Source organism: Monocercomonoides exilis, assembly GCF_001643675.1.
Source record: "Monocercomonoides exilis strain PA203 chromosome Unknown scaffold57-524287, whole genome shotgun sequence".
NCBI lineage: Eukaryota > Preaxostyla > Oxymonadida > Polymastigidae > Monocercomonoides > Monocercomonoides exilis.
In genome coordinates this window covers 226,651-253,663 of record NW_027150602.1, presented here as the reverse complement: position 1 = coordinate 253,663, position 27,013 = coordinate 226,651, and the positions used below count along the sequence as shown (strand labels likewise).

Genomic DNA, 27,013 nt, shown 5'->3' with positions numbered 1-27,013 from the left:
CACAGCATCTACCTTCATTTCTAAATTTGTGTTCATCATGTTCTTTTTCAACGCCTTCTTCGATGAACGAATTTAAAAAATTCCTATTTCCATTTCATTCAACTTCCATTAAATTCATCGAGAAGCATTTAAATCTGCTGAAATAGGAAGCGCAAAAGAAATATTCACACTTTCACAGAATTTCAACCGGACCTAACACGGCAATGAAATGGGACATTTTGATCCAGAATAGCAGATCAGAAGACATTCATTAAAAGAAGGAGATTGCCTCTGACTTTTTGGTTTGGAAGTTGAAAGAGGCACAGAAAACATAAAGAACAGGACAGGATAGGATGTTTGGGATGAATGATTATGAGGATGACCTTCGACAAATTTCACAACGTCATGCGCCTTCAATGGAATGAGAGGATGATTAAATGAGGAGAACATAATTTATATGAAAACAAATAATTGAAGGACAAATCTAATAAAAACGTGGAACGAATATCAGGTTGACATCTGAATCAGAAAGGTGAGGAAATTATAAATTGTGGAAAACCTTCGAATGTGCTTGAAGAAATCATTTTTGAAGAGAAGAAACAGATGATTCCTAAAAGCAACAAGCGGAATTTGTATTTGATGAAAAGGAGAAATTTGATGAAGAAATGAAGAAGAAATATTTTTATCTGAGCGGAGATTAAAGATTGATTGAAAAAAATAAACATCTGATGAAAAAAAGATGATAGGTATTGGATATTTATATGATATGGAAAATGGTCAAAAAATCATATTTAAATAAGATAAAGTAATTCATTTCCAGTGATTTTAGTGTCAACCGCGCTGAAGGTGAGTGTTTGAGTTGGAACAAATATTGAGGAAAGGAGGATGAGAGAGGAGTCTTGGAGGATTGAAATGAAGCCAGTGATGGCATACCCGATGGTGGCGCATGGGGTCTGTTGGGGTCTGCCACAGGCATCAGCATCAGTTCCATTGCTGGCAACGATTTTATTCTGGGCGATGAGAGGGAGCCAGCCATTATACACTGCATTGTCAGCTGTTCCTGCATTCCAGACTCTTTGTGTTGGGGTTGTTGAACCACAATTCTCAAACTGAGATTGAGTGATTGCATTGCCACTGAAGAACGCATCATTCCCTCTGCCATTAGTTGCGGTGTTGCCATCGAAGAAGCAGAATGTGATGAATTTGGGTAATTATTTTTGATATCATATTTATAATGCCAAAATATTCTTTATGAAAATTTGTTTAGCATTTTTGTCAGTGAACAAAAAATAATTATCGCACCATTTACAAAAAAATTCACATGAATGCATTGCAAACGTTTGATTTTGTCACAATTGCAATTCTAAAAGTGTGCAAAATATAATTTTCTTGCCATGTTCAAAAGAAATCAATGAATTCAACACTCCGAAAAAAGTTATGATTTCGAAAATGATCACCCATTTATTTCCGCTCAACCAGGAATAAGTTGCTGTGCAACACAGCGCAGCGACACCATAGGAAGTTGATGAACTTGTCAATTTGTTGTTTATAAACTGACAATCATTGACTAAAAATTGATTTGGTTTGTTTTGTGGAGGATAAGAAAATGTGAGAGAACCAGCTGAATCACCACCAGTGTTTGAAATGCACTTGCATTTGGTGAACAGGAATTGACCGTTTGAAGAAAAGTCACCAATAAAAAAATACCAACCAGTTCCGCACCAACCAGATATTGAGCAACATTCAACTTTGTTTTCTGAAAATGTCCAAACAGAAAATGATTGCGGATTATCTAATCTCGCAGCTCCACCATTAGCAGCTGAGCAACTTGTGAAATTAGATTTTATAATGTCAATTTTCAACAAAGCATTTCAAAACAACGCTGCTCCTTCCCCGTAAGTTGAGCATTTGTTGAATGAACAAGAAGTGATTCCGAGATTTGCATTTACACAAACAACATAAAGTGCTCCACCCCAATTGTCTCCGCTGTTTGAATCGTTCCATTAGCACCATTCGAAGCGATGGCTGTTTTGATCGAATGAGTCCAATCTTCCAGGTTTCGCTCTTTGTGTTTCAGTTCCATCATGAACCACAGCAGCATTTGGTGAAGGGCGTGTTTGGTGCAGGAAAGAGGAGTTGAAGGCAGAGAGAGAAGCAGAAGGGCTGTTGAGGTCACGGAGGATGGCGCCATCAATGGGGTTGTGTGTGTGTTTGAAGATGGATGAGTGGATGGAGAGGGATGAGTGGATGGAGAGGGATGAGTGGATGGAGAGGGATGAGTGAAGGGAGAAGGAGGGGGTTGAATTGATGTTGGTGTTGGTGGAAGAGGAAGAAGAGGAAGAGGTGGTTGAAGTGAATGGGTTGAGTGAGTGAGAAGGAAGGGATGGAAGGGTTGAATGGATAGGGAAAGAAGTCGAATAAATGAAAAGAAGTTAGGAATGTGATGCGTTTCATTGAAACAACTTTTATGTTTATGCTTGGGACAATGAAGATTTTTAGGAATATGTTAAAAGCGTTTTTTTATAACTTTCACATTTTATCTGGTTTTATTTTATTCAATAAAAGCATAAAAAATAATGCCAAATAATCTATCAATTCTCATTTCAAAATAATAATGTTGTTTCAACACATTGTTTTTTTATTTTCCATTTACGCATTTGAAAAACAATAAGACCATGTTTTTTTTTGAAAAATATGATTTTGAAACGCTTGTCTTTTAAAAGCAAAGCATTTATTTTTTTGTGAATTTTATTTTTTATTTTTTGAGAAAGAAACTTCCTTAAAAGATTTCAATTTTTAGTGAATAAAAATATTGTTAATTCTCAGAATTTTCTTTTTAAAAATATAATAAATATGATTCACTTTTCATTTGATTGAAAATTTTTTTTTCAAAAATTCATATTTCAAACAAAACAGAACATGGCTGAATCCTTTTTGAAATCATGCTTTCGTTCGAGTTTTGATCAAAATATTAATTTAAACAGGATATTCGAAAAAAAAATATATCTCCTCACAAATATCTTCATATGATGCATGTCTATTCCAATATCGTTCATTTTTTCAAAATCCTATTAAGATTAATATTTTGATCAAAACTCGAAAGAATGTGTGATTTCAAAAAGGATCAGCCACATACTTCAGTAATTTGATTGTTTTTTAACTGAATATTTCTTTCTTTCTTTTTCTTTCTTTCTTTCTTTTTTTGAAAAAGTCTTTGAAGAACACTTGAATGACTCATTTTTGTGAAATGAGAAAACCAAATTTTCATACTTTGATACACATAAATCAATTATTTTGTCTTTTTCTTTTCTCATTTTTCATATTGTGATTCATTTTTCAATACACATTCAACAATAATTATTTGTCCACACATATTTTTTTTCGAAAACTCACAAATGTCGAAAATGGAATTCAGATGTTTCTCTTTGAATTCTTGATGAAAATTGAAACATTCTCATCATATTTCACTATTTGTTCAAACAAACAGTTTTATTTGCTTTTTATTTAAAAATACACATGTGATATTTTTAAAAAATCAGAATATTTAAAGAAATGTGGATTATTATAAACTTTCAATCATTTGGATTGATAATTCTTGATAAAATAAAAGATGAACACCAAAAAATAATTCTAAGTTGAAAAGATTCAATCGAAGTCGAAAAATTTCTATTGAAAAAGTAAATGTTCAATTAAGAAAATGTTGGGAAAGATAAATATATTCCCATTATCATTGCAAACATTTTTTGATATGTTCGTGCAGTTGTTTTCTTCAAATGTTAAAAATTACAAACCAAAATAAACTCAATAATACACTCAAAAAGAAAGGAAAAGAAAAAGAAAAAAAAAAAGAAAAATTTGATATTATTTAAATAGAAATAAGGATTTTGCATCTTTGATGTTTAAAAGAAGAAAGTCAATAATGCATTATTCATTCTTCGAAAAATTAGAAAAAACTTCAAATTTTTTTTAAAATTTTTTGAGAATTAATGTTCTTCAATTGAGATGAGATGTTAATTCTTCAAAATTTGTTTTTCATTCCTATTTCGCAATTGTTTAAAATTAAATTCAAGAAATATCGAAAAAAAGATGAAATATATTGGAATAACACATATCATTATATATCCGCAACAAAATTTATATTTTACTTTTATTGATTTTTGTCAACTTTAAAAATAAAAATGAAGTTTATCTCCCTTTCGACTTTGCTTAATAGTTCTTCGATTCTGTTTGAAAGTTTTCCGATTTTGGATAATTTTTGGTGTACTGTTATTTTCAAAAATTATTGATGTTAAACTTTCACATAACAATTACAGACTCTTCAAATAAAGTGTGTATTTTTTTGGAACCATAATTTTTGTATTTCTATAGACATCTGTGACATGATAAAAGAAAATTGAAACAATAACAAAATGACTGACACGATATTTATGATTTGTTATAAAGGGTTATTTTTAACGATTTCACGATTCTTAATTACAATAAAAAATAATTTAATAATCGAAATACAACAATTCTTGGCTATTGATAACTTATCGAAGTCGCTCAAATTTTGTTTTTATTAAGATTTTTTTTGCATAGTTGTTAATAATGTGATAAATAAAAAGAATTCAACCCCGAAATATTGAGAAATCTTTTGTTTTCAAGAAGAACATTATTTTACTTTATATTCCCATTATAATTTTATAATTATGTTTTAATAAGAAATAAAAAAAAATAGTACCTATTTTCAAATTGAATGAAAAAAAAATTGATTTTGAAATAACTATTTTATATAGAAAGTTGCTTTTGAAAAAGATATTATCAAAATTGTTAATCATCCTCAAACGATGATGCATCACCTCCATCTCCAGCTCCAAAAGGATCGATATCATCATCCATGTTATCTTCAAATTCAATGACTGGAACATCATCATCACTTGTTTCTTTATGATCACTTTTTTCATCATCATCGATCTCCATTGTGACATCTTCCTCGGTCTCACTTTCTGATTCTTCAACGTTAATGTCATTTGTTGGTTTGTATTGAAAGACACGAGTTAGAAATTCATTTATAGTCAAATTTTCATCTCTTTTTCCAATGTAACTCATCAAAAAATCATCAATGAATCTTGCTTTGACTCCTGTTCGAGGGAAACTTTTTCTTAGCAAACTCCAAGTTCCTTCTATCATATTTGTGCAAGTTCCAGTGAGAGGATCACGAAAGTTGTATTTGTGACATACAGTTAAATGCTTATATCCCAACGTCTCCAGACACTGATATGCTTTCCATTCATCGGAGTATATCATCGTTCATTCAATCACATTTGCCTGGATGATAGGAATAAAAGTGTTTTTTTTCTATTTGGCACTCGTAGCAGTAAATACTTTCCTTTCTTTCCTTCAATTTTCCTTTCAATCATGCCAAATATCCAAATTTGTGCTTTTTTCTTTCCATTGTGATATTTTCTTTTCCTTAATATGGCTTCGTCAATCTCCACAATTGTTTCTTCACCGCCAAGCTTTTGAAATTTTGTCACTGCATACGAGGCTAAACTTGCACGAGCTATTGAATAATAATAACTGACAGATATCCTGCTCACATTAGTTTATAAACTTGTTTGATAAATTTGTATTCCAATATGAAAAAATAAAAGAATTTGTATTATGATCCTAATTTCCAAATGACTTCTGCAAAATGCTGTTTCAGATAACAATGAAATACGTTTTGAACATTTGCTGCACTTCCATCTTCTTCTGTGTCCAACTTTCTCAACCTTCATGATTGTTCTGCAATTTGCACATAATTTAGGATGAAACACATGCAAAACCTCCATTAACCAATTCCATATATTGTCGTTATCCCTTGTAATATTCATAATAGAAAATATTTCATCTTTTGTATCATTAATCTTACTCATCTCGTTTCAAAAACTGTTATTTTTGATATATTTTTAAAAGTGAATTTAATATATTTATATATTTAAATATTGAATTTCAAACTATTTGTGCACAAATTTGATCACACCCATAAATATGAATATTTTAATATTAATTTTAATTCACAAAACACATTTTTGATTTTCATATTTTCGAACCTGGATGCATTCTATTTATATTTATAAACAGTTATGTGTTAAAATTTTTGTATTTTTTGAACTTTTCGATGACCACGTTAAGTTATCATATGCCCAATTCTTTTTATTTTGAAAAAGTCGAATTTTAATAAATATGATCAAGTTCCCAATATTTAATTTTTTTGACACGAAATGTCAGTTGAGGTATTTTTTTGTCACAATTTGTCAATGACCGTCATTGACCGTCACTAACAAATGAGAAAAAGACAGATATTTCAAATTCTATCAACACATTTTTTCCAAAGCTCTTTATATAGTTTTGATAAAGTTTTCGCTAACATATATATAATTTTATTTAAATTATATTATACTAAAATTTTTTCTTTCTTTCTTTTTTTTTTTTTGGTGACGGACATATTTATTAATAACTTGTCGTGTGACAGAGGAACAATTTTTTTGTAGGAAAATTTAGATTATTTCATATATGATAACAAATTTGAAACGAAAAGAAATTTTACAGTTTTATTCATCTTAATCGAGGAAAATTTTGGATGAAAAAAATAAATAGCAATTTAAAAATATGAGATATTTCTTTGAAAGAGATTTTTTTCATCTAATTCCAACAATTTGTTATATATAAAACAAATTAATGCAAAGGTTTGTTTTTGTCTGTTCGAAATTGTTTTCCCCTTAAAAAGTTATTTTCATTCATTCCTTTGCCGTTGTATTTCCAATTCAACAAAAAAGAACAATAACTTAAAATTAAAAACAAAAACAAACACTCGTTTTCGCCCAAGAAATCAGCCACCTGCTTTTTGCTTGCGATTCGGAAACCGCAACAAAATTTCTTCACTGCGACTGACCAACTTGAGCATTCACAATGCCATCACTTCTGTTTCTGCTTCGTCACACCAATGCCAACTTTCTTTCCCCTCTCCTCGTTTGGTGTTTCAAATCGTTCAGAAAGTTCGATCCACTATCATTCTGTTTGTTTGTCGTTTCTATCATTCTTCCTTTTCCAGTTTTGTGCTCTTCAACCACAAACAACTACAGATATGATGTGTTGCTGAAACTACTGCCCCCAATATCGCTTCCTCTGACAATATCGCTCACATTTTCATCGTCGATCGCATCAGATGCTGTCACAACCACCATCTCTGCAGGAAAGTGCCCGATGAACTCTCGCTTCAGCTCCACAAGCGTGGGCCTGCTGTTGGCCTGCAGCATCACACACGCTTTCGTCGTCTCACCAAAACTGCTTGTCTCGATCATCCCCATGTTTGGCCTCTCCCCATTCTTTATCTTCTCTCCAGCTGTCTCAGCCTCATACTCCCCAAACGGAATCTGCAGCGTCAAACACTCCCACAGCATCATCCCTATCGAGAACACAACAGTCTTCTTCGTCGCATGTTTCTTTGTTCCATTCAGCAGCTCCGGTGCCTTCCACCTCAAACACTCCTTTCTGATGTCTTCATCATCCTCAAAGGCAGATGAGGGCAAAGAGTCGCTTTCATCATCACTTGCTGATGTCACGACTGTTGATGAAGAGATGGAGGATGAAGTATCTGAGTCTGATGAACAATCTGAGTGCATCACAATGCAGATCACCATATGCTCTGAGAACAACACAATGTGCGGACTCAAATTGACAAGGGATTGAAGCTTGTTTTCCATTTCATCAAATGAGTGAAGTGCCCCATTCGTCACCCAGAACAGGATCTGTGCAGCTGTCATCTCTCTCTCTTGAAGAGTGCCAATTGCCATCTCCTTCTTCTCATTTCTCCCATGAAGAAGCATGAACAGCGAATCCCTCAGATCCACAATCAGCTTCTCATGTGGTGATGAACAGGCCATTGCATCCACCAAGTTCGACATCGACGAGGTTGTTGGACACAAATCCTCCCCTCGAACAAATGTCGAATCTGAATCAGTTGAACAAGTGGATGAAATTGATGGAGATGGTGTTCTCTTCCTTATCTCTTCCTCATCATCAACCTTCTCCAGCATCCATTGAGGGATCTTGTCTGAATCTCTTCCAAGGATGTATTCGGTTGATCCGCTTTCAGAAAGAAGATGCTCTGAAGACTCCGAATGCCCCAAGCTTTTCGCATACACCCTCTTCTTGATCCTTTCTTCATTCTTTTTCTCTGCCTCTTTCTCTGCTCTTCTCCACTGCTCCTCTGGTGACATCTCCATCGTTACCATCTCAAATGCCTTCGGATCCTTCTTCACTGTATCATTCACTATCTCTCTCAGATCTTTTGCTTCATTCTTTGCCTTTCTCCATCTGATTGTTGAAATAACTGCAATAATCAGAATGATAAGAAGAATAAATGCCATAATGATCACAATCAACAACCAATAAGACTTCACTTCTTTCCCTCCTTCAACAATCCTTTCATCTCCATTAGCTTTGGGCTCACTTTTGTTCTTCAGAATGAAAGAATCAGTGGTCGATGGATTATTTCCGTCCCCAAACAGAATCATCACTGATACCTCTGTTTCATCTGCAACCTTTGAAATATTTTCTGATGTGATTGTTCCAATCACTTCAGTTTCGGATAAGAAACCATCTTCCTCAAACTGATATGTCTCAACTAACTCCACATCTCCTGTTTTATACACAAGTCTGAATGACAAGTCACATGGAACAAAAAGTGATCCCTTGAATTTCACGACAATATTGCTGCCATTTTCATTCACAGAAACATCTTCCAGCCTGGGAATGAAGAAAGGAGATGCCCTTTCTCCTGCTATCCCTCTCAAATCACATCCATCATTCAAAATCCAAAGAGAAGAATTGGGCATCAACCCATCTCCTCCTTTCAAACTGGATATAGTCAATGAAGTAGAATCTGAGCAAATTATGTTTCTTCTCATCGATGGATATTTTTCAATGAATGGATTGTTGTTCATAAACTCTCCTTTCTCAATTGTCACATCGCCTGCAGACACTGATAACCCACCTGATGAAGCATTCATTATTGTCACATATTTCATCATTATTGTTGAGTTTGTTGAATGAACAAGAGATCCATTCCATTTGCATATTTCTTCAAAATTATAGTTTCTCTCATTCTCACTTTCTTTTCCAAGCACTCCAATAAATCTGCACAAATCCATCGAAGCATCCCTCGCATTGCTCAATTCCACAATGCTTCCTTTGTCAGACATGGAACAACAGTTTGAGCAAGAGCAATTAGAAAGAGATATTTGAGAGGATGATGAAGAAGCAGAGAGAACAGAAGCCCCTTCAGAATTTTTCGAACAGTTGTTGAATGAGGAGCTTCCAATGGAAATTGTTCCTGAAGTTGAATCATCTACTGAAAAGATGCAGCCATCAGACAATTTCACTCCATCTGCATCAATTCCATTGAATACAACTTTTTTGCATTGACCAATCACAAACACATTTCCCATTGTTTCAAAATTATCCATTTTCACATTTGTCATTGATATCTCATCTCCACAAAGCAGAAACGAAGGCTTCTTGAATGAAAGGAGTGACACTGAGCAGTTGTCAACATAAAGAATTCCATTTCCAATGCTCAGCAATGTTGAATTAAGAAAAACAACAGGCTGATTGTTGCTTGACAATCCAGCAGAAGAGAAATCAACAAATAAAAGAGAAAGCTGTCCACTTGCTTCATGAATGACAGAACTGCCTGAATAAGAAAACGACTGGCCAAAGTTGAATTTCAATCTCTCAAACCGAACAGTCTCCGAGGTTGTAACGAGATTTCCCTCATTGATATCAATTGTTGAGTTCAGATGCACTGAAGCGGCTGACTGAGATTGCAACGAGTGGATAATCATATCCTTCGCTTCGCATTCCCTGTTCATGATTGTTTCCTCTGATACCAACAGCTGAGAATACGATGAAGGAATGATATGTTGCACTCCCAGATTCAATGAGTGGCATGGTGCACTCAACTCTCCACATTGCTTGCTATCTGCTGAGTTTTCAGAAACTGAAGATACAAATATCGTCTCGCTCCGATATTTCACAACCCTCAGCAGAAGATCTTCTTCATCCAGAAAGGAATCTGTTGTGCAGCCCCATATTGCCAGCTCCTTCACAAACGGCGCTCTGAAATCCAGCAAGAATTGCTCATCAACTATCTGTGTTTCAATTGAGTGGCATCTCACATACACATCTCTCCCTCTCAACGCAGAGTTGTCTCTGAATGTGATATTTGACAACTCAAAGTTCAGAGGATGCTCAGCTGTCGAGGTGCATTCCAGAAACAGCCACCCACCTCTTCCTGTGCTCGAGCAGAAGCACTCAGAAATCGTGCAAAAAGAGCAGTCAAAGCTTCCTCCCTCATTCAGCACACAAAACATCCCTCCTCCCTTTCCACACCTCGTTCCTCCACATTTCTTCATCGTTGAGTTTCTAATAACAATTTTCAATGGCTCATCATTGTCATTTCGAATGATGGGAATATCATCCGTTGTGTTCTGGGTGACTTCTTCGAATATGCTCCACTCAATAACAACATCTTGTTCCACTTCATTTTTCTCTCTCCCTGAACTCTTTGATATGCTCAACCCGCTTGCTCCTTCGAGCTCAATACTCTTCATCGTCAGATTTTTCGCATTCAGCACCGTTGTTGACAACACAGAAATAACATCATGCGAAAAACAAAGTGACTGAGTTAGCACAAATTCCAATTGAACCGTTCCTCCGTCTGCCTTGATCAGTCCATAATTAATCATGTACTCTCCGCTTTCTTCATTTTTTGTGAATGAGCAATCTTTCAGATTCAGCAATCCCTCGCTTGATCCAACATGCATCAAATAGTTGACTCCACCTGTAAATGATGATGGAATCACAAAGCGAATCAGTTCGAAATCGGTAATTCCAGAAATCTTCATTGCTGCATCCTCTGCTCCTTCAAGCGATGAGAGACATTCCAAAACACACTTATTGTTATCATCCGATTTTATTGAGATTCCACAGAGTTCAACACATTTCTGAAGAATGCCTTTTCCTATGATGGTTATATTCCTTTCATTTCCTCCTGGCAATCGATCCAATGAATAATCAATTGACAGACAAGGACAATCTGAGAATCCGCAAGCACCCATATCTTTTCCTTCACCCTCAACAAATAACTCTGAGCCAAGTGAGAACCAGAAATACACCAATGGAATGGCATTCGTTGAATCATTCCCATCAAACCCTCTCATGGAATTCAATGAAATACCATCCAGATGCCCAGATACAAATGGAAGAGAAGTGTTTGTGATGCTCTTTGTCAAGTTTGATGATTCGACAAACAGGTCATTTCCACATTTTGCAACATTTGGCTTGTCTGAACCAAAAATGGGGGATGAGATTACAAATGAAGAACCATCATCAATCAGCTTCAGTGCCATCCCTCCTCCAAAGCCGGTCTTTTCTTCTCCAGCAGGAGCTGTGCATCCTGTGAATGTGCATGAAACAATATTTATATGAGTATTCTCTTTCAACTGAGCATTGAGAGCCCCTCCTCTGCTTCCATCAGCCTGCACTGAGCATTCATCAAATACACATTCTTCAATATGTATTTCTCCTTCTGCACTTTCATTTTCATCATTGCTGTTATCGATGCTCACGCAGCCTCCACTTCCAGCTGTTCTTTCTATATATGTGAAAGTGCAGTTCGTCATGTTCAACCATTTGGCATTCATTAACTCGGTCTTTGTCCCACTACCACACAAAGAGATCAACGGATTTCCACTCAAAGTGATTGATGAAGCCGAGAATGAATCAACAGCCAAGGTTCCAGACTTAATAGATAAGAATAGAAATGAAATTTCTGATGAATGATCTTGAAGGGAAAAAGAACATTGAGACAGAGTCAGTTGTGAAGATGAAGAAATAAAAGTGGAGTGTGATGAAAGAAAAGGAGGAAGAGAGAAGATGAGCTTTGATAATTCTGTTTCAACATTTGCTGAAATCATCGCTGAATTGGACGTTTCTCTTGCTTCAGAGACTGTCCAACCACTCTGCTCATCATTTCCTCGGATTTCATGCTTTTGATCAGTAAAGTCCAATTCATCACTCATCAAAATCATTCCATTCACAACAACTTTCTTTGTTCCTGTTTGTCTTGTGAGTGAATGTTTCATCGTCAAGCAAGGGAATTGAACTATTCCACAGCGCGAATGATTGGATGCCTCGGGATTTCTCACATGTATTTCTTCTGGAGTGGGAAGGAGATAGATGCACAGAGGAATGGCCAAACTGTTGTTTCCATTGTCATATCCTCTCACTCTGTCAACAGAATCCAAAGAGGCTGTCACACATGCGATTTTTCTTGAAGTTGCAGTTTCTTCCAAATTGGGTGAAATGGCAAAAATATCTCTTCCCCACTTGGCTGTATTTGTGCCAAAGGAAGATGATATCAGGAAATTTGGATTTTCATTCAATAATCGAAGAAGAATTCCTCCCCCAAGACCATCTGTTGCTGAACAAAAGCACCCATCATAGATCCCGCCTTCAACTTTCACTTCATTCGCTTCTCCCACACATAGCATCATCGATCCTCCATTTTCTGATTCTGTACTTCCACATCCTTCAAAAGTGCAAGAATTCAGATCGATGTTTGCCTTGTCGTTTTCCAACGACATCACAGCCGCTCCGTTTGAAGTTCTTTCGATTCCACTAAAGGTGCACTCTGAAAGCTTCAATGAAATTTCATTTGTTGAAGAAAGTGAAACCAACGAAACAGTTGAAATAGTCTTTGCCCAGTTCACGTTTTCCATTTGAAATACCCCATTCTGAATATTGATCAGCTCTGTGATGAATGCTGTTTCTGTTGAGCGTCCACTTCCAGCGGAAATGTTCAGTCTACTAATATGCATCTCTCCTGCTCCACTTATCTCAAATAGCCTTGAGGCACGATTATTCGGATGAGCAGGGTCATGCACAAGAACAAAGTCTCTGACAGTCAATGTGCCTGTAGAGACTGAAAAAAGAGATAAACCTTTTTCTTCAAAATCTGTTTGCATCGTTGAACTCAAATCACTCTGGCCATATATTGTGAAAGAACTGACACCACAGTCCACGCTTTTTGCCTCTGCAATCGTTCCTGTGAGAATCTCAATATCCTTCACTAATTCTGGAATGAGTTGACTCAAACAATGGCTGATTGTGCTGCAAGGATGACTTTCATTCAGTCCACATGCAAATGTATCTTTGGCATTGGGCTGCGTATCGGTCGAAGAAACAAATCTCATTATTCCAAAATCGTTTCGAAGCCATTCACTTCTATCAACAATGGAATATAAGTCTGTACTAACCCTGTTTGATGCATTTCTTGAAGAGTAGCAGCTTGGATCAATGTTGTTTTCTGTTGAATTATGGAGAGCAATTTCATTTCCTCCTGCTCCGCATGTATTATTGTGGAAAAAGCAGTAATAAAGCAATATTCCGTTATTGTTTCTATTAATTAATATACCAACAGCGCCTCCTCCACACATAGAATGACAATTACGGAACAAACAATTTGAAATGATTGCTTTGTCTATCGAAGTCCAATGTTGAATGGCACCTCCAGCTGATCCAGTTGAATGATTTGCTTCGCAAGAGATAAATAATGAATTTTTAATGAAAGCTATTTGTTTTCGAATTATTGCTTGAGCGAGATCAATTGCCCCTCCGTCATTGCCCGATGAGCAATTGAAAAATGAACAATTATCGACCATTGACTGTGAAATTGTTGTTTCAAATTGAATTCCCCCTCCCCCATTATTTGTTGTTGCTGCTGCGGAACATTGAACAAACATTGAATGAAGCACAATACATTCAGCGATATTCAATGCATATATTCCTCCCCCTCTTGTCAATGAAGCGTTACATCTTGTGAATGATGAATTCTCAACTCTGAGAATAGCATTTTCATTGTCATGAACATAAAGAGCACCTCCTTGTGGAGATGTGCAATCAGTCCATTCGCACAATGAAAAGGATTGGCTGCTAGTTGTGTCCAATTTTTCTTTTCTTTGAAGATCATTCATTTCTCTTTTCCCGAAGCTTGTTGATGTGTTTCTGCAGACAAACTTCTGTGAAGAATAAGATCCACTCGAGATCCCTCCTTCAAAGGCATTCACACACGAATAAATGAGGCAATTCTCCATTGAACTTCGAAAACATGAATGTTCCACAAAATGATCGCTATTCGCATCATATTTCACAGAAATATTCCTGAAGGCACAATCATGAATCTGTTCACTTTTGCTCTTTCCAGACAACAGAAAATTGTCTGAGGATGATACAGTCAGATCTGTAATGATCGAATTTCTCAAAATGGCAGAATTTGAATCATCAGATGAAGAAATGAGACTGGAAGGGTTCAGATTCTTTTGAGGGATCAAACTCAAATTCACCATGCCGATTGACCCACTTTGCAAATGAAACGGAGATGCTGATTTTTGGTGGGAAATGCAGGAATCAATTGTGATTGTTGATTTATCTGTAATATGCATCGAAGGCGAAGATAAATGTTCAATTGCCAAATTCTTGACTCCAATTGTGGAATTGGAAAATACAAAAAATGCATTAACAACTGTCGATATTCCTGACTGCAATCTTTTAGCTCCTGATGTATTTCTCTGTTTAAAGAAATAACAACCATTTGTCTTAGAGATAAATTGTGCATCGTACAAATTGTCTTGGCATTTATAAATACAATTTATCAAAAAATATTAATGCCAAAGAATACCTTTGTTTTGCCATGCTGAAGCGCCAGAGGCATCTTGTGCTTCAAATGAACTCCAAAGAAACAAACATGCAAAAAGGAACAAATGCATTCTCTTTTGGGATGAAAATCAATTTTGATTCAAATATAAAATATTTTTCGGATGATCAAATTGAAATAAATAATGGTTTTCTGCACAATTGGTAAGATCAAAAAACTTCTTTCAATAATCACTTTGTGAGCGTTTGGAAAACGTCTGAGACAGTTCCAAGGCAACGCTATTTCTTTGGTTCTTTTCAGCCATGAATCGGTATTTGCTGATACAGATTATAATTTGTCGAATTGTAAAATAAAAATAATGAAAATTAAAAAGTTACAAACAAAAAGAAACGTCAAACAGAGAGATGAAATATGTCCAAATAAATACAACAAATGATAAGAATCTGCCTTGCATCACCTGAATGAAAAAATCATTTGTAATCAGATAATGCTTTGTTTGTTGGAATAAGTTGGATTTTTCCATGTTCTTAACAGTGCATTCACCAGAAAATAATAAGAAACTTATCAAACAAAAATTGTTGAATGACAAAAGTACAAAAAGCAACAAATACCACACCTTAACAAATGACCTATGTTTTCACTTTGAATGTGTTATTCCAAATTATTGAAAGCTTTCTCTTCCAATGCAATCAGATGGCGAGTCTTTCTTTTCCCTTCTCTCTTTCCACTTCTCTTCTTCTCTTCCGCTCCTCAATTCCCTTTTCTTTGTCTCTTTCAATGAAAATTCTTTCCCTCAAAACTGTTTCTCAATTTCTCTTCTCTTTCATTTTTTCCTTCTCTTTTTTTTCCTTATCACCCTCCAATATATCCAATATTAATTCATCTTTTTCCTCAGCTGTTTTCATTTTTTTCTTTTCAGTCCTCACATATCAAAATTTGTTCTTCTTTTAAAAAAATCTTTTCTGTGTAACTCATCATCATTACCCCCTCCTACAGACCTCCTCTCCGTCTCATATCTTCTCCATTGTGTTCTTCATATTCTCATCTGTTTTGTCTTGTAATACCTCTTTGCCAGCTTCTTCGCCCAAAATTTCCCAAATAAGTTTTTCCGCTTTCTTCGTCTCCCGCTTTCTTGCTCCTTCCACATTTTGTATGTTGATCCATTTTATGCACACAGCCATTGCATGCTTTTCAAAAAAAATCATCTTCCTTTTTCAGCGAAAAGATCCTTTTAAGAAGCCATTTGTGCTTGTTGAGAGGAAATGTTTTGTGAACTTTCTCTTCGTACGAATTTGAATAAAAAAAAGAGTCTAAAAAAAGATTGCAAACAATCAAATAAAGAAAACAAATGTGTTGTTGTTATAACTCAAAAATACATTTTGGAAAATAAAATAAAAACAAAAATTCAATCTCTTTCTTTTTTCAATTCTGAAAATTTTTCATCATTCAAAAAAACAATTTTAATCAGCAAACAAACACAAACACAATTTGCCCTTCTTTGCAAATCAAGCATTCTCATTGCGAATTACTGATTACTCAATCTGCCTCCTCTCCATTCGCAATCGTTTGCTCCTCGCGTTCCTTCCTGCGTTGATCAATCCTCCATCTCTTCCTTCTCTCTCATTAACTCCATCCTCACTTTCTTTTCCACCGTCTTCTTTTCTTTCTTCTGTCTCATGACTCGCTTTCAATTGCTCCAATAATGTTGTCTTTTCTTCACGTGAAAATCCTTCCAATGCGGAACCACCAAAAAGCCAGTGCTTTTCTGATAAATTGAGTGTATTTCAATAAAAAGCCGGTATATCTCCAAATGCATTATCCTAAAATTCCAAAAGGGAAAAAAGAAATATGAAAGTGAACAGCACAGAACAAATGAAAAAATCATTCAAACCTCACAACAAACACAGAGTGATTGATGCCCAATTGCAATTCCAAGCATTTTTTTTTTAATTCAAAGCAGCCAATGGATTTTCGATAAATCAGATAAAATTTCAATAAAAATGGGGACATGTTCGATGAAGAATGTCTATCTGAATGGAATTGAATGCGGATTTGGAAAACCATCGAAATAACTTAAATTTTTTTAGCTTTGCTTGGCAAGTCAAATGAGACGCATGGGCTGTTGAGATAATGTTGGCCAAAAAATGTTAGATCTTTCAATGGAATCCCGGTTATCGTGCATGGCGTTTGTTGTGCTTTGACGAAGGAATCAATATCTACTCCGCTATTGGCATAATTTGGCTCTGTCCAATGAAAATGATCAAACCATTGAATTATATTTTGAATGCTTGCCTTTCTTCCGAATTTGGTTTGTACAGGTTGTTCCAATGCAATGGCAAAATGTGGATTTTTTTTATGCTTAAATTAAAAGAAAAGAACTCGCTTCGAATTCTTTTAACTTCAGCACTTCCATTGCAAAAAAAAGCAAAATAGTTGTTGCTCTTCTTTTTCGATGTTATTGTAAGAGTGAGATTTTATTTGTAGTTTACAGTAATCAAAATATCTATTATGGTTAGATTATTAAAAGAATTTTCGTGAATAACAGTAATAAAACTGAAAAATATTCTATTCTCGAACATATGTTCATCAATTTCTTTGCTATTTTGTTATATATTCAGATAATTTGAAAAATAATGAGAAATTGTGACTTTCATCTCTAGAAAAAAAAATACTCAAAATGTTATTTTTCATTCAATTTTAAATAATAAAATTCAGCCCTGGGTGACCTGAGGAAAACGATTCTTCACGTCCGTCACAACTTTTCCACTTCCACAAAAAAGAAAGAAAGAAAGAAAGAAAAGAAAAGAAAAGAAAAGAAAGCAGAAAGGAAAAAGAAAACATTAACGGACAAAAACATGTCTAAATTTTTTTTTAAAGTTTCATTTGTTTTATTTTCAGGTGATAATGAAAATTGAATATATTCATCAAATTTCCATTCCAGCTCACCAAATTTCACAAGAAAGTGAATAATATCATTATCGAGTGTTTGTTCCATTTTGGTGAAATTTGAAAAGCAAAAATGAAAATTCGAAGAAAATGTTCAATTTTCATTATCACCTGAAATTTTAACATAAGGAACTTAAAAAAAAAAAAAGAAAAAGAAAAGGAAAAAAAAATCAACACTTTTTAAAAGAGAACAGTTAAAACCGGATATGATTACTATGTACATAATCAACAACGTGTATTGTCACATTTTTCAATACAAGAACATTTTTTCCTTTTTGCATTCATTTACCATCGCATAAAATCACAGGGCTGAAAATATTTAATCACAATATTTTTAACAATGGGAAGTTTTTTCATACAGTTTGTCCAAAAAAAATGTCGATCATCCCATACTTTTTTAAATAATGGTGTACCATATTTTTCATTTATTTCATAAAGAACTAACAAGAATTTTTGAAATCGAGCGGAAAATGGTGTGATTTCTTTTTTTATGGAGCAAGCATGATCCTCATTGTTTAGTGTTTGCTTTCATTTTGATTATTTAAAGATTATTTTGTTCTTTGACGGAATATTTAATATTTATCAATCCATCCAGAAATCAGCCTGATAAGAAATTTTTCTTCAATACGAACTTGTTCTACGAATTGAAATTTGATTAATGTTGCATTTGTTGTTTTTATTTCAATTCATATTCCTTTTTTGATAATCAAGTACTACTATGATATTTTTAAAAATTTTTTATCATATTGAACACATTTCAAACTATTATGAACAAAGCAATTTCGTTAGAAAATAAAAACGTGATAGATTATTTGCGATTTATAGTTTTAATTTTTTCTTTTCCTATTGTCTTTAAAAAACGAAACCAGAAATAAATCCATCTCAAAAATCAAATCCTGTTTAATAAAACATAGTTTTATGAATTATGACAAAAAAAATTCACATGAACAGCTTGAAAAAAATACTTGTTCATTTTATAACAAAGTGATAAGGGGAAGGAGAATAAATGCATCAGTCAAAAACAACATTTTCCTGCAAAAATATGTGAAAAAACATTAAAATGGAATTCCCCTCAATGTCTATGCATGTTTTTTTGCTACAATCAACGCAAATGCCTTAATCCTTTTTTTTGAAAGTGAAATGAAATGGTGTTGTTTCCGCAAGCAATCATTTAGTTTTTCCATTCAAAAAAGTGAAACATGAAAGTAAATAATCGTTCATCGAAAACAAACTTCAAGATAAAAACACTGCCTGAGTCTTTAATTGTAGTTTCAACGAGTGAACAAATGATCACATTTTCTCTTATTAACGGATTTAGACTTTCAATTTCGCAATAAACCCTTTCCTTGTAAACTTCTTATTGACTTTCTTTCATAAAATTACAATTTCTGCTTTGTTTGAAAAAAATATCAGGCTGATATAGTTGTGAATTAAATTTATTGATTAGGACAATGTGATGAAAAGAATAACATTTTGCAAACCTTTCCTAATTTGTTTCTTAATAATGTGTTAACGCAATTACATCACAAAAACCATGTGGGTAACAAAAATTTAGTAGTACTTTTCACATCATTCAATATTGGGTGAGAAATAAAAATATTACTGATGGGATGATCGACATTTTTTTTGGACAGACTTTAGAAAAATCAAGATTATTATTAATATTCTCAATTTTCTGTTTTCTCAAAAATGTGTTCAAATAAGTCTTGATGTCATTGTGAGACAACAAAAATTGTTATTGATATTAGAAATGCGTTTTCATGAAGAATTTACAAAAATAAAAACAACTAAACCAACATTTATTTATTAACAATTTCATTTTTATCTTTTTCAGCGTTAAGCAATATCGTGCATGATCATAAACGGCTATAGGCATTAAAACCTGTCCAAAAACCGATGTGATAATATCCGATTTTAACTTCATTTGGTGTTTGAAAGTTTTCCATCTTTGAAATAAATGATGTAAAAATTTAGAATCAAAGAACATATTCTCTCAAAAATGTGTTTGCATTCTTTCCCAATTTTCATGAAATGAAGGAAGATAAAAACGCAGGAAAATACATTATTCGAAAATGAAATTTGACTCATTTGTTTGTTTGTTACAGTTGCATCTTGAACGTTCTCGTTTTTTTTTCCTGAAAACTTTTGATTCTTGATGTTAAACTGAAATTGCATCAAAAAAAAATATAAATTCTTGAAACAAAAAACCTAATTGTTTTTGCAGTTTTTTATACGATTTTTTGATGGTTTTTTTCCGAATCACTAAAAGATGTTTTTCTGCAATCGTTTTGTAATTTCAGCTAAAAGTTATTATTATTATTATTATTAGTATAAAATAATTTCATTTCCTGCAAATGGTCTTTCACAAACCAGTTGGATAATGACTATGCGAATAGAAGCGTGTGAACATCAAAGACATGATACATAATATCATCAATTTCTATCTTTTGATTTTCATCAATGCACATTGAGTTTATCCAATATTCATAAACAATTCTCAGACAAAAAAATACACGTTTATGATTATGATGAAATACCAATATGGCTTTTTTTTTTTTTGTTTTTACCCATCAGATTTTAATGAGGGAGATTAAGGATAATTTCAAATTAACAAGAAAATTTTGAGTGTTATGCAATGTGAGAAAAAGTGCAAGTTGAAATTTTTAAAGAATCATTTGAAAGAAAGTTGTTATAAAAAAAAGAAATAAAATATTAAGATGACAAAAAATGATCATGCAATGAAAAACCTAAAATGAAAGTTTAACATTGCCCAAAGACAATGTTCTAATTTTCCTTCTGAAATCAGTTTTGCTTATGCATGACCTCTTTCTTTAAATCTTTTTCTTCCATCGATCTGAATTCATTAACTTCTTCCAGCTTGTGCACTTTTCCTTCAAATTTTTGAATGCTCTGCCATATTTCTCTTCTTCCATTCCCTCGCCATCTCTCCATTTTTTTGACAATCCTCTCACATGAAATAGGGGATTGGCATCTTGGGTGGAATCTCACGCTTTGAGTCTGGCACCTCAGAGAATAATATGAAGTGTTTGTCTTCGTTTGCAAATAGCTGCATAACTGCCGCAATGTTTCCGCATCTGTAAGAATAGTTTGGAGCAGACCACACTGTGACAAGGCATTGTTCCTCGGGAAAGGCATATTTGTAACCTTCAAAGACAAGTTGATGTGCTCGGCAGATTAATGAAAGTTGATTAAGATGACAAAACTGTTTAAAAATATTTGCCATAACGTAATTATAAATTATTCATCGTTGATAGTATTTGTAAGAAAAGGAAAATATTAAAGATAATTATTATATATATCTCAATAAGTACTCTTACAAACTTCTTTCGTAACCTGATACCCAAATAGATATCCTGCACCTCGAGGTGATGGAGCCCACGCTGTGACACCTGACTCTGGATCGCTCCACATCAGATCAGAGAAAGAACCTTGTGGAGGAACTTCCAATCTGCGGGGAATCAAACGAATTTGATCAATTGTGCGGATGTCAGGGGACAGACCACCGTGCACGCACAAAGTTGTTTCGTCAATGAGCTTGAAAAAAAAATGAATTATTTAGTTATTATTTATTAAAAATTATTTGATTCTAAAAATCATACAGCCGCAAGAGGAAGACAATCAAATACGTCCATGCATTTTGTCCATGGAAGAATATTTCCGTAGCGCTTCATGCAATCTTCAAAGAATCCGTAAGCGTGAGAGATCTGCCTTGTTTCATGGTTTCCACGGAGAAGTGTAATTCTTTCGGGATATCTATTTTGAATAAAAAAACAAATGAAAAACAAACAACGATTCAAGCACATACCGAGCTTTTAGGCAAAGGAGAAGTGTTAAGGTTTCCAAAGAATAACGTCCTCTATCAACGTAATCTCCCTATGAAGAAAATTTGATCATTGAAACAAAAGTTTGGATATTTAAATTAAATGAAGTCCATTACCATGAATATGTATCTCTGCTGAGGTACCGGTCCTCCAACTTTAAACAGTTGCAAAAGATCATAGAATTGTCCATGAATATCACCGCAAATAGTTATTGGCGTTGTCAACGAAACAACAGTTGCTTCTTCAAGAAGAATTTCAATAACCTGCCCAAGTTATAAAGTTGTGATATACTTCCATAGCAACGAAAAAAAGTTTAAGAATCATACATAATCGCACAAAGTTATAAAGTCCATTTCTTCCAATGGTTGTCTGTTTTTTGCTGCTTCAAGATGCTTATCAAGATCAAATGGCATTTATTTTGTTGTTAAATTGCAGAGCACAAGATAAATATGTTCACTCACAATATGATCTTAAGCCCCATAACAATGAAAAACTGAATCAGAATAAACATTTTTCACAAATAATTGAAAGAATAAACTATCATGCTTTTTTATTAACGGTAAAACAGTGAAGTGCCCTCAACAGAGGTAAAAAAAAAACAAATTGTTGAATTACTAAAGAAGCATTAAAAAAGAGCAAAAAAAAAATCACAATTTCAGAAAAATGATAAATACATAGTTAAAAATAAAGCAAATGAAAGACATTTTTGAAAATGTTTACAATCATTCTTAATTAATATTTATAATTTGACAGGGTTATTCTCTATCAAATTACAAAACATCAAAAAAATTAAAAAAAATTCAAAAAAAAATTATATTTATCAAAAATTATTTTGCTTCGTATCAAGTGCCCTTGTTTTGTCAACGCAAAGGCATTTGTTGCGCAAGAAATAAATGGGTTCGAATATTACAACAAAGAAAAAGCAAGCAAAAACAGAAGATTTCTGAAACAGATGTGCTTAACAGAGCTTTGAGATATACACAGACAATACTACGAGAGTGGAAGAGTACAATGCAGAAAGGAAAAAAAAAGAGAAAGAGGGAAAGAGATAAGGATAAGGATAAGAATAAGAATAAAGTTCGAGCACAAGATGTGATATTGAATTCATCAAACCAAATGAATAAGAGCTGAATGGAATGACGGTGTATATGCTACAGATGGAAAGCATAAATCAAAAGAATCAACATTTCTTCTCTTTCTTTTTTTTCTGAATTGATCAGAAAATAATGGCAAGAATGTCTTATTTCATGAATAGAATTCCTTTGCTTCATTCGATTTATATTTCCCTTAAAAATTCTATTTTCTTTTTTAATTCTTATTTTTCTTTTCTTTTCTTTCTTTCTTTCTTTCTCTCTTTTTTATTTTTTTTAAAAAAATAGCAAAAACATAACATTTGACTGAAAGAATGCACAAATACCACAACACTACCAATATCTCACTCCATCCTGTTTATTTGCTGAAGACTGCTGTCTGCTGCTCATCTGCTGCATTGGCAATGAAGAATCAGAAACAGAAACAGAAGAAGAAGAAGAGGAGGAGGAAGAAGAATCTGAAGAAATTGAAGAGGAAGAGGAAGAAGAAGAAGAAGGAAAATAGCTCATCTGTTGCTGTTGAATGAGCATAGGGTCATTTGGGAGGATGGGATAAGGCTGGTGAAATGAAAGGAGGGGGTTGAGAGGGTTGAGAGGATTAAGAGGGAAGGAGAGAAGGGAAGGCCCTGCTATTCCTCCACAGGCGAGAGAAGAAGAGTGAAGTGCAGCTGAGGAGGAGGAAGAAGAAGAGAGAGGAAGAGAAGAAGAAGAGATGGAGGAAGAGGAAGAGGAAATGGAAGAAGAAGAAGGTGAAACGATGGAGTGAGGGCGTGTGGAGATGAGAGGAGAGGGAGAAATGGAAGATGATTGGTGTGCGTGGCGTGAGGGAGGAGGCTGAAGAAGAGCAGTTGAAGAAAGGAGAGGAGGACGAGGAGAAGAAGAGGAGAGGACAGAAGGAGTGAGAGAAGAGTAAGAAGTGGTTGAGGTTGCTGATGGCTGAGGGTGTGTGGATGGAATGGCAGAAGAAGAAGAGGAGGAGGAGGAAGAGGAGGAAGAGGAAGAGGAAGAAGAAGAAGAAGAATTTAGAAAAGAAGCCGAGCTTTGTTGATTCGCATTGCGAGGAGCAGATATTTCATGTGTCTTTGTGTTGAATGAATGAGAAGATTGCTCTTCAGACTGGAGAGTGCTGTATGCTGTGCTGTCTTTGCCACAATCACACACACTCTCGCCAGATGCTACAGACATATCATCACTCTTGTGCTCTTCAGATTCTTCTCTCTTTCTTTCTCCTTCTCCTTCTCCTCTTTCTCCTTCTCCCCTTTCTTTCTCTCTTTCTCTCTCCTTCCTTTCCCTCTCCCTCTCCCTCTCGGCGCGTCTGTGTTCATACTTCACTTTTGCATAGAATTCAGGGCAGACATTCATTTCGTGATGGTCGAAGTTGAACAGAGGGGGCATTGGCGAGTTGTCAGGCATGGTGCATCCAGGCGAGTCATCCAAATCGGAGAAATAGGGATGGGAGAGACACTGGGTGGAAAAAGAGATAGGTGATTGACAAGAGGAAGGAGATAGAAGAAGAAAAGATAAGAGATAAAAGAAGAGATTAGAGAAGAGGAAAAAATTGATAAGTACGAACGAATAAGTTAATGAAACAAATGCGGAAAAAAGTGTTAAGAAAAAAAAATGTATTGAAGATAAATAGAATTTCAACAAATATGAACAAAAGCAGATAAATTGCATAAGCAACTCAAAAATACAGCCAATGAATATGAAAGATATGTTCATACTTCTTGTGCAGTTATCCGATGAGAAGGAGCCCAACTTAACAGTTTGCATATCAAATCTATTGCCTTTCTGTCAACACACGGATGGAATAGCTGAATATGAATGAAAAGAAAGAAGAAGGAGAAGAAGAAGAAAGAAGAAGAATAAAAAATAAAAAGTATCACAAAACATAACAAGTCACACATAACAGCAATAAAGTTAGAAAGAAAGAAAAAAATCAAAAAAAATAATCAAAACACCAATTGCATCCACATCTCCATCATTTTCATTTTCATTTTCTTCTTCTCAGTCAATTTCATGGCATACTCTCTCCAATCCTTTGGGTGCCCATCCTTCTCCCAGTTTAGCTCTGCACTGCCTCAGCATCTCTTCCATCTTCTCTATTTGAACTCTTTCTTCTTCTTTCTCTTTCTCTCTTTCTTTCTCTCTTTCTTTTTCCCTTTCTCTTTCCAATTCTCTTTCTTTCTCTTTCTCCTTTTCCTTTTCCTTCTCCTTCTCCTTCTCCTTTTCATTTTCATTCACCGTATCAGAATTGGTTATTGCCTGTACTATCTGTTGTGATGGCTGATTATGAATATTCTCGTCTGCTTTCTTTTCTTCATTGGCAGAAGAAGAGGAAGAAGAAGAGGAAGAAGAAGAAGATGACGAAGATGATGATGAGTCCGGTTGTGTTGTGGTTGGATGGTTGAATAAAGCAGAAGACGAAGACGAAGATGAGGAAGAAGAAGAGGTGTTTTGTGATTGATTAGAGAGATGCAAATGAAGTGATTGAGTTGAAGAAGAAGAAGAAGAAGAAGAAGGGTTAATTAAAGGATTAAATGAAGGAACAGGAAAAGAAGAGGAAGAAGAAAGAGAAGAAGAAGAAGGAGGAGGAGGAGGAGGATGAGAAATGAACATTTTAATGTCTTCTTCAGTTGGGAGTCCCATCACAGACACAATTTCAGCCAGCTGCAGCTCATTTGAATGGCCAGCAAAGAGAGGGCGCCCGATGAGAATCTCAGCAGCCACACAGCCAAGTGACCAGAGATCTGAGAGAGAGAGAGAGGGAGAAGGAGAGAAGGAGAGAAGGAGAGAAGGAGAGAAGGAGAGAAGGAGAGAAGGAGAGAAGGAGAGAAGGAGAGAAGGAGAGAAGGAGAGAAGGAGAGAAGGAGAGAAGGAGAGAAGGAGAGAAATATAAGAGAATGAAATGTGAGATATTCATAAAGAAATAGAGATAGATAAATTAACAGATGGATGGAAATAAAGAAATAGATTGAAATGAATCGAAATTGGAAACAAAAGTTATTTAGCCATGAATTTAATGAACAAAATAAGAGATAATCCTTTTTTATATCTTAGGTATTTATATATATTCGATATCTCCTCTATCATACCAACAGCACATGTATACACAGAGCATCCCAATATCAGTTCAGGGGCGCGGTAGTATCTGCTGCATATGTATGTGACAGACACCCCTTTCTCTACTCCTTCTTTGGCACTTTATTTATTTGTTTATTAATTCATATTCATTCAATAATCAAATACTGTTATCTAATAAAAACAAAATATTAGAATGCACACCTGCCGAAGTCGCAGTATTTGACTATGCCGCTCACAGGGTCGACAAGAATATTGTCTTCATTTTGGAATGTCAGCCATAAAATTCAAAGAAATACAAAAAATGGCAAGTTATGCAATAATTAGTTAAAAATGAATACGTGGAACGAATAGAAAAAAATCATTTTAAAAATATAAATTCAAACGTGGCTTAATGTCGCGATGGCAAATGCCCAATGAGTGCAAGTAAGCCAAACCACGACAGAGTTGGTAAATGTACAACTATGCAATTTTCGAGAACACATTATTTATTTTCCAATACAAAACAAAATTAAAAAAAATTGATAATTCTCGATTATATAATAAAAATAAGGCATTCTAACTTTTGCATAAAAGGAGGGCATAGTTTTTCGTTGTTTGGCAAAATATTTGCATATGCTATATAATGTCTGGGGCATGTACGGCATAACAATATTTAAATATGATTTGTTCGTCTAAAAAAATAGGTCAAAGAAAAAATATTGAAACACAAAATAATATGAAATTTATTCAAAATTATAACAATAAATTTTTTTTAAAAGCATACAGTCGAGTCAACGGTGTAAAAATAACTTTGCAAGCCAACACAATTCTGATGATTTATTAATTTCATTATCTGAAGCTCACGATTCTAAAAATATATATATAACATAAAAATAAATATAATTCACACGTTAAAGTCATCGAAAATCAAACCTTATATCTTTTATCCTGCAGTACTCTCTTTATTGCAACAAGTTCATTTGTTTTGCGAACTCTTGTCACAACAACACTTCCGAAGCTGCCCTTCCCAATCAATTTCTCCTGAGTTAGATCATACACCGATGCAGGATCAAAAGTTTGGTGTTGTGCTTGAAATACTTGCAGTAATAAATAAATATTTATTGAATAAAAAAGGTAAAATCAAGGAGCAAACATGAAACAAATGGAGGTGCATCTCGATGAGGAAAACTTTGAGTAACATTTCTTTTGTGATTTTGTTCACTCAATGTTTGTGCTGTGCGAGCAATACCCGAAGATGAAGTATCCTGATTAGCATTTGAACAAATATTGTCTTGTGGCTGGACATTTACGCTCGGCACGATTTTCTGCATATTTTTATTTTTTGTTCAATA

The 27,013-nt window shown here is 34.4% G+C and overlaps 5 protein-coding genes across 5 annotated transcripts; 1 reads left to right on the top strand and 4 right to left on the bottom strand.

Annotated features, from left to right (window-relative positions):
• Positions 1–891: 891 nt before the first annotated feature.
• On the top strand, positions 892–1,092 carry MONOS_15900 (uncharacterized protein; the record flags this gene model as incomplete). The annotated part of the gene is made up of 1 exon (XM_067868804.1): positions 892–1,092. One exon carries the CDS (start codon positions 892–894, stop codon positions 1,090–1,092), a length of 201 nt encoding a protein of 66 aa, XP_067719984.1.
• Positions 1,093–4,788: 3,696 nt separating this feature from the next.
• Positions 4,789–5,067, bottom strand: MONOS_11212 (uncharacterized protein; the record flags this gene model as incomplete). Its single annotated transcript, XM_067863723.1, has 1 exon — positions 4,789–5,067. One exon carries the CDS (start codon positions 5,065–5,067, stop codon positions 4,789–4,791), a length of 279 nt encoding a protein of 92 aa, XP_067719983.1.
• A 1,675-nt stretch (positions 5,068–6,742) lies between these two features.
• On the bottom strand, positions 6,743–14,039 carry MONOS_11213 (uncharacterized protein; the record flags this gene model as incomplete). Its single annotated transcript, XM_067863724.1, has 1 exon — positions 6,743–14,039. The coding sequence occupies one exon, from the start codon at positions 14,037–14,039 to the stop codon at positions 7,080–7,082; it is 6,960 nt and encodes a 2,319-aa protein (XP_067719982.1). The 3' UTR covers positions 6,743–7,079.
• Positions 14,040–20,265: 6,226 nt separating this feature from the next.
• Positions 20,266–21,979, bottom strand: MONOS_11214 (putative protein phosphatase). Its single transcript, XM_067863725.1, has 6 exons — positions 21,834–21,979; positions 21,624–21,770; positions 21,492–21,559; positions 21,286–21,439; positions 21,008–21,220; positions 20,266–20,888 (listed from the first exon to the last, which is right to left on the bottom strand). Exons 1-6 carry the CDS (start codon positions 21,918–21,920, stop codon positions 20,634–20,636), a joined length of 924 nt encoding a protein of 307 aa, XP_067719981.1. The 5' UTR covers positions 21,921–21,979; the 3' UTR covers positions 20,266–20,633.
• A 61-nt stretch (positions 21,980–22,040) lies between these two features.
• MONOS_11215 (putative Glycogen synthase kinase-3) lies at positions 22,041–26,992 on the bottom strand (the record flags this gene model as incomplete). The annotated part of the gene is made up of 10 exons (XM_067863726.1): positions 22,041–24,062; positions 24,323–24,412; positions 24,627–25,348; positions 25,694–25,800; positions 25,884–25,938; positions 26,066–26,141; positions 26,243–26,353; positions 26,446–26,529; positions 26,595–26,758; positions 26,815–26,992. The coding sequence occupies 10 exons, from the start codon at positions 26,990–26,992 to the stop codon at positions 22,932–22,934; spliced, it is 2,718 nt and encodes a 905-aa protein (XP_067719980.1). The 3' UTR covers positions 22,041–22,931.
• Positions 26,993–27,013: the final 21 nt, after the last annotated feature.

Excerpts from the sequence above, each read along its gene's own strand:
- MONOS_11214 (XM_067863725.1), bottom strand. The coding sequence starts at position 21,920 with ATGCCATTTGATCTTGATAAGCATCTTGAAGCAGCAAAAAACAGACAA. Across the intron at positions 21,440-21,491 it reads CTCCTTTGCCTAAAAGCTCG|ATATCCCGAAAGAATTACAC; the intron begins GTATGTGCTTGA and ends TATTCAAAATAG. Across the intron at positions 21,221-21,285 it reads ATTGTCTTCCTCTTGCGGCT|CTCATTGACGAAACAACTTT; the intron begins GTATGATTTTTA and ends TTTTTTTTCAAG.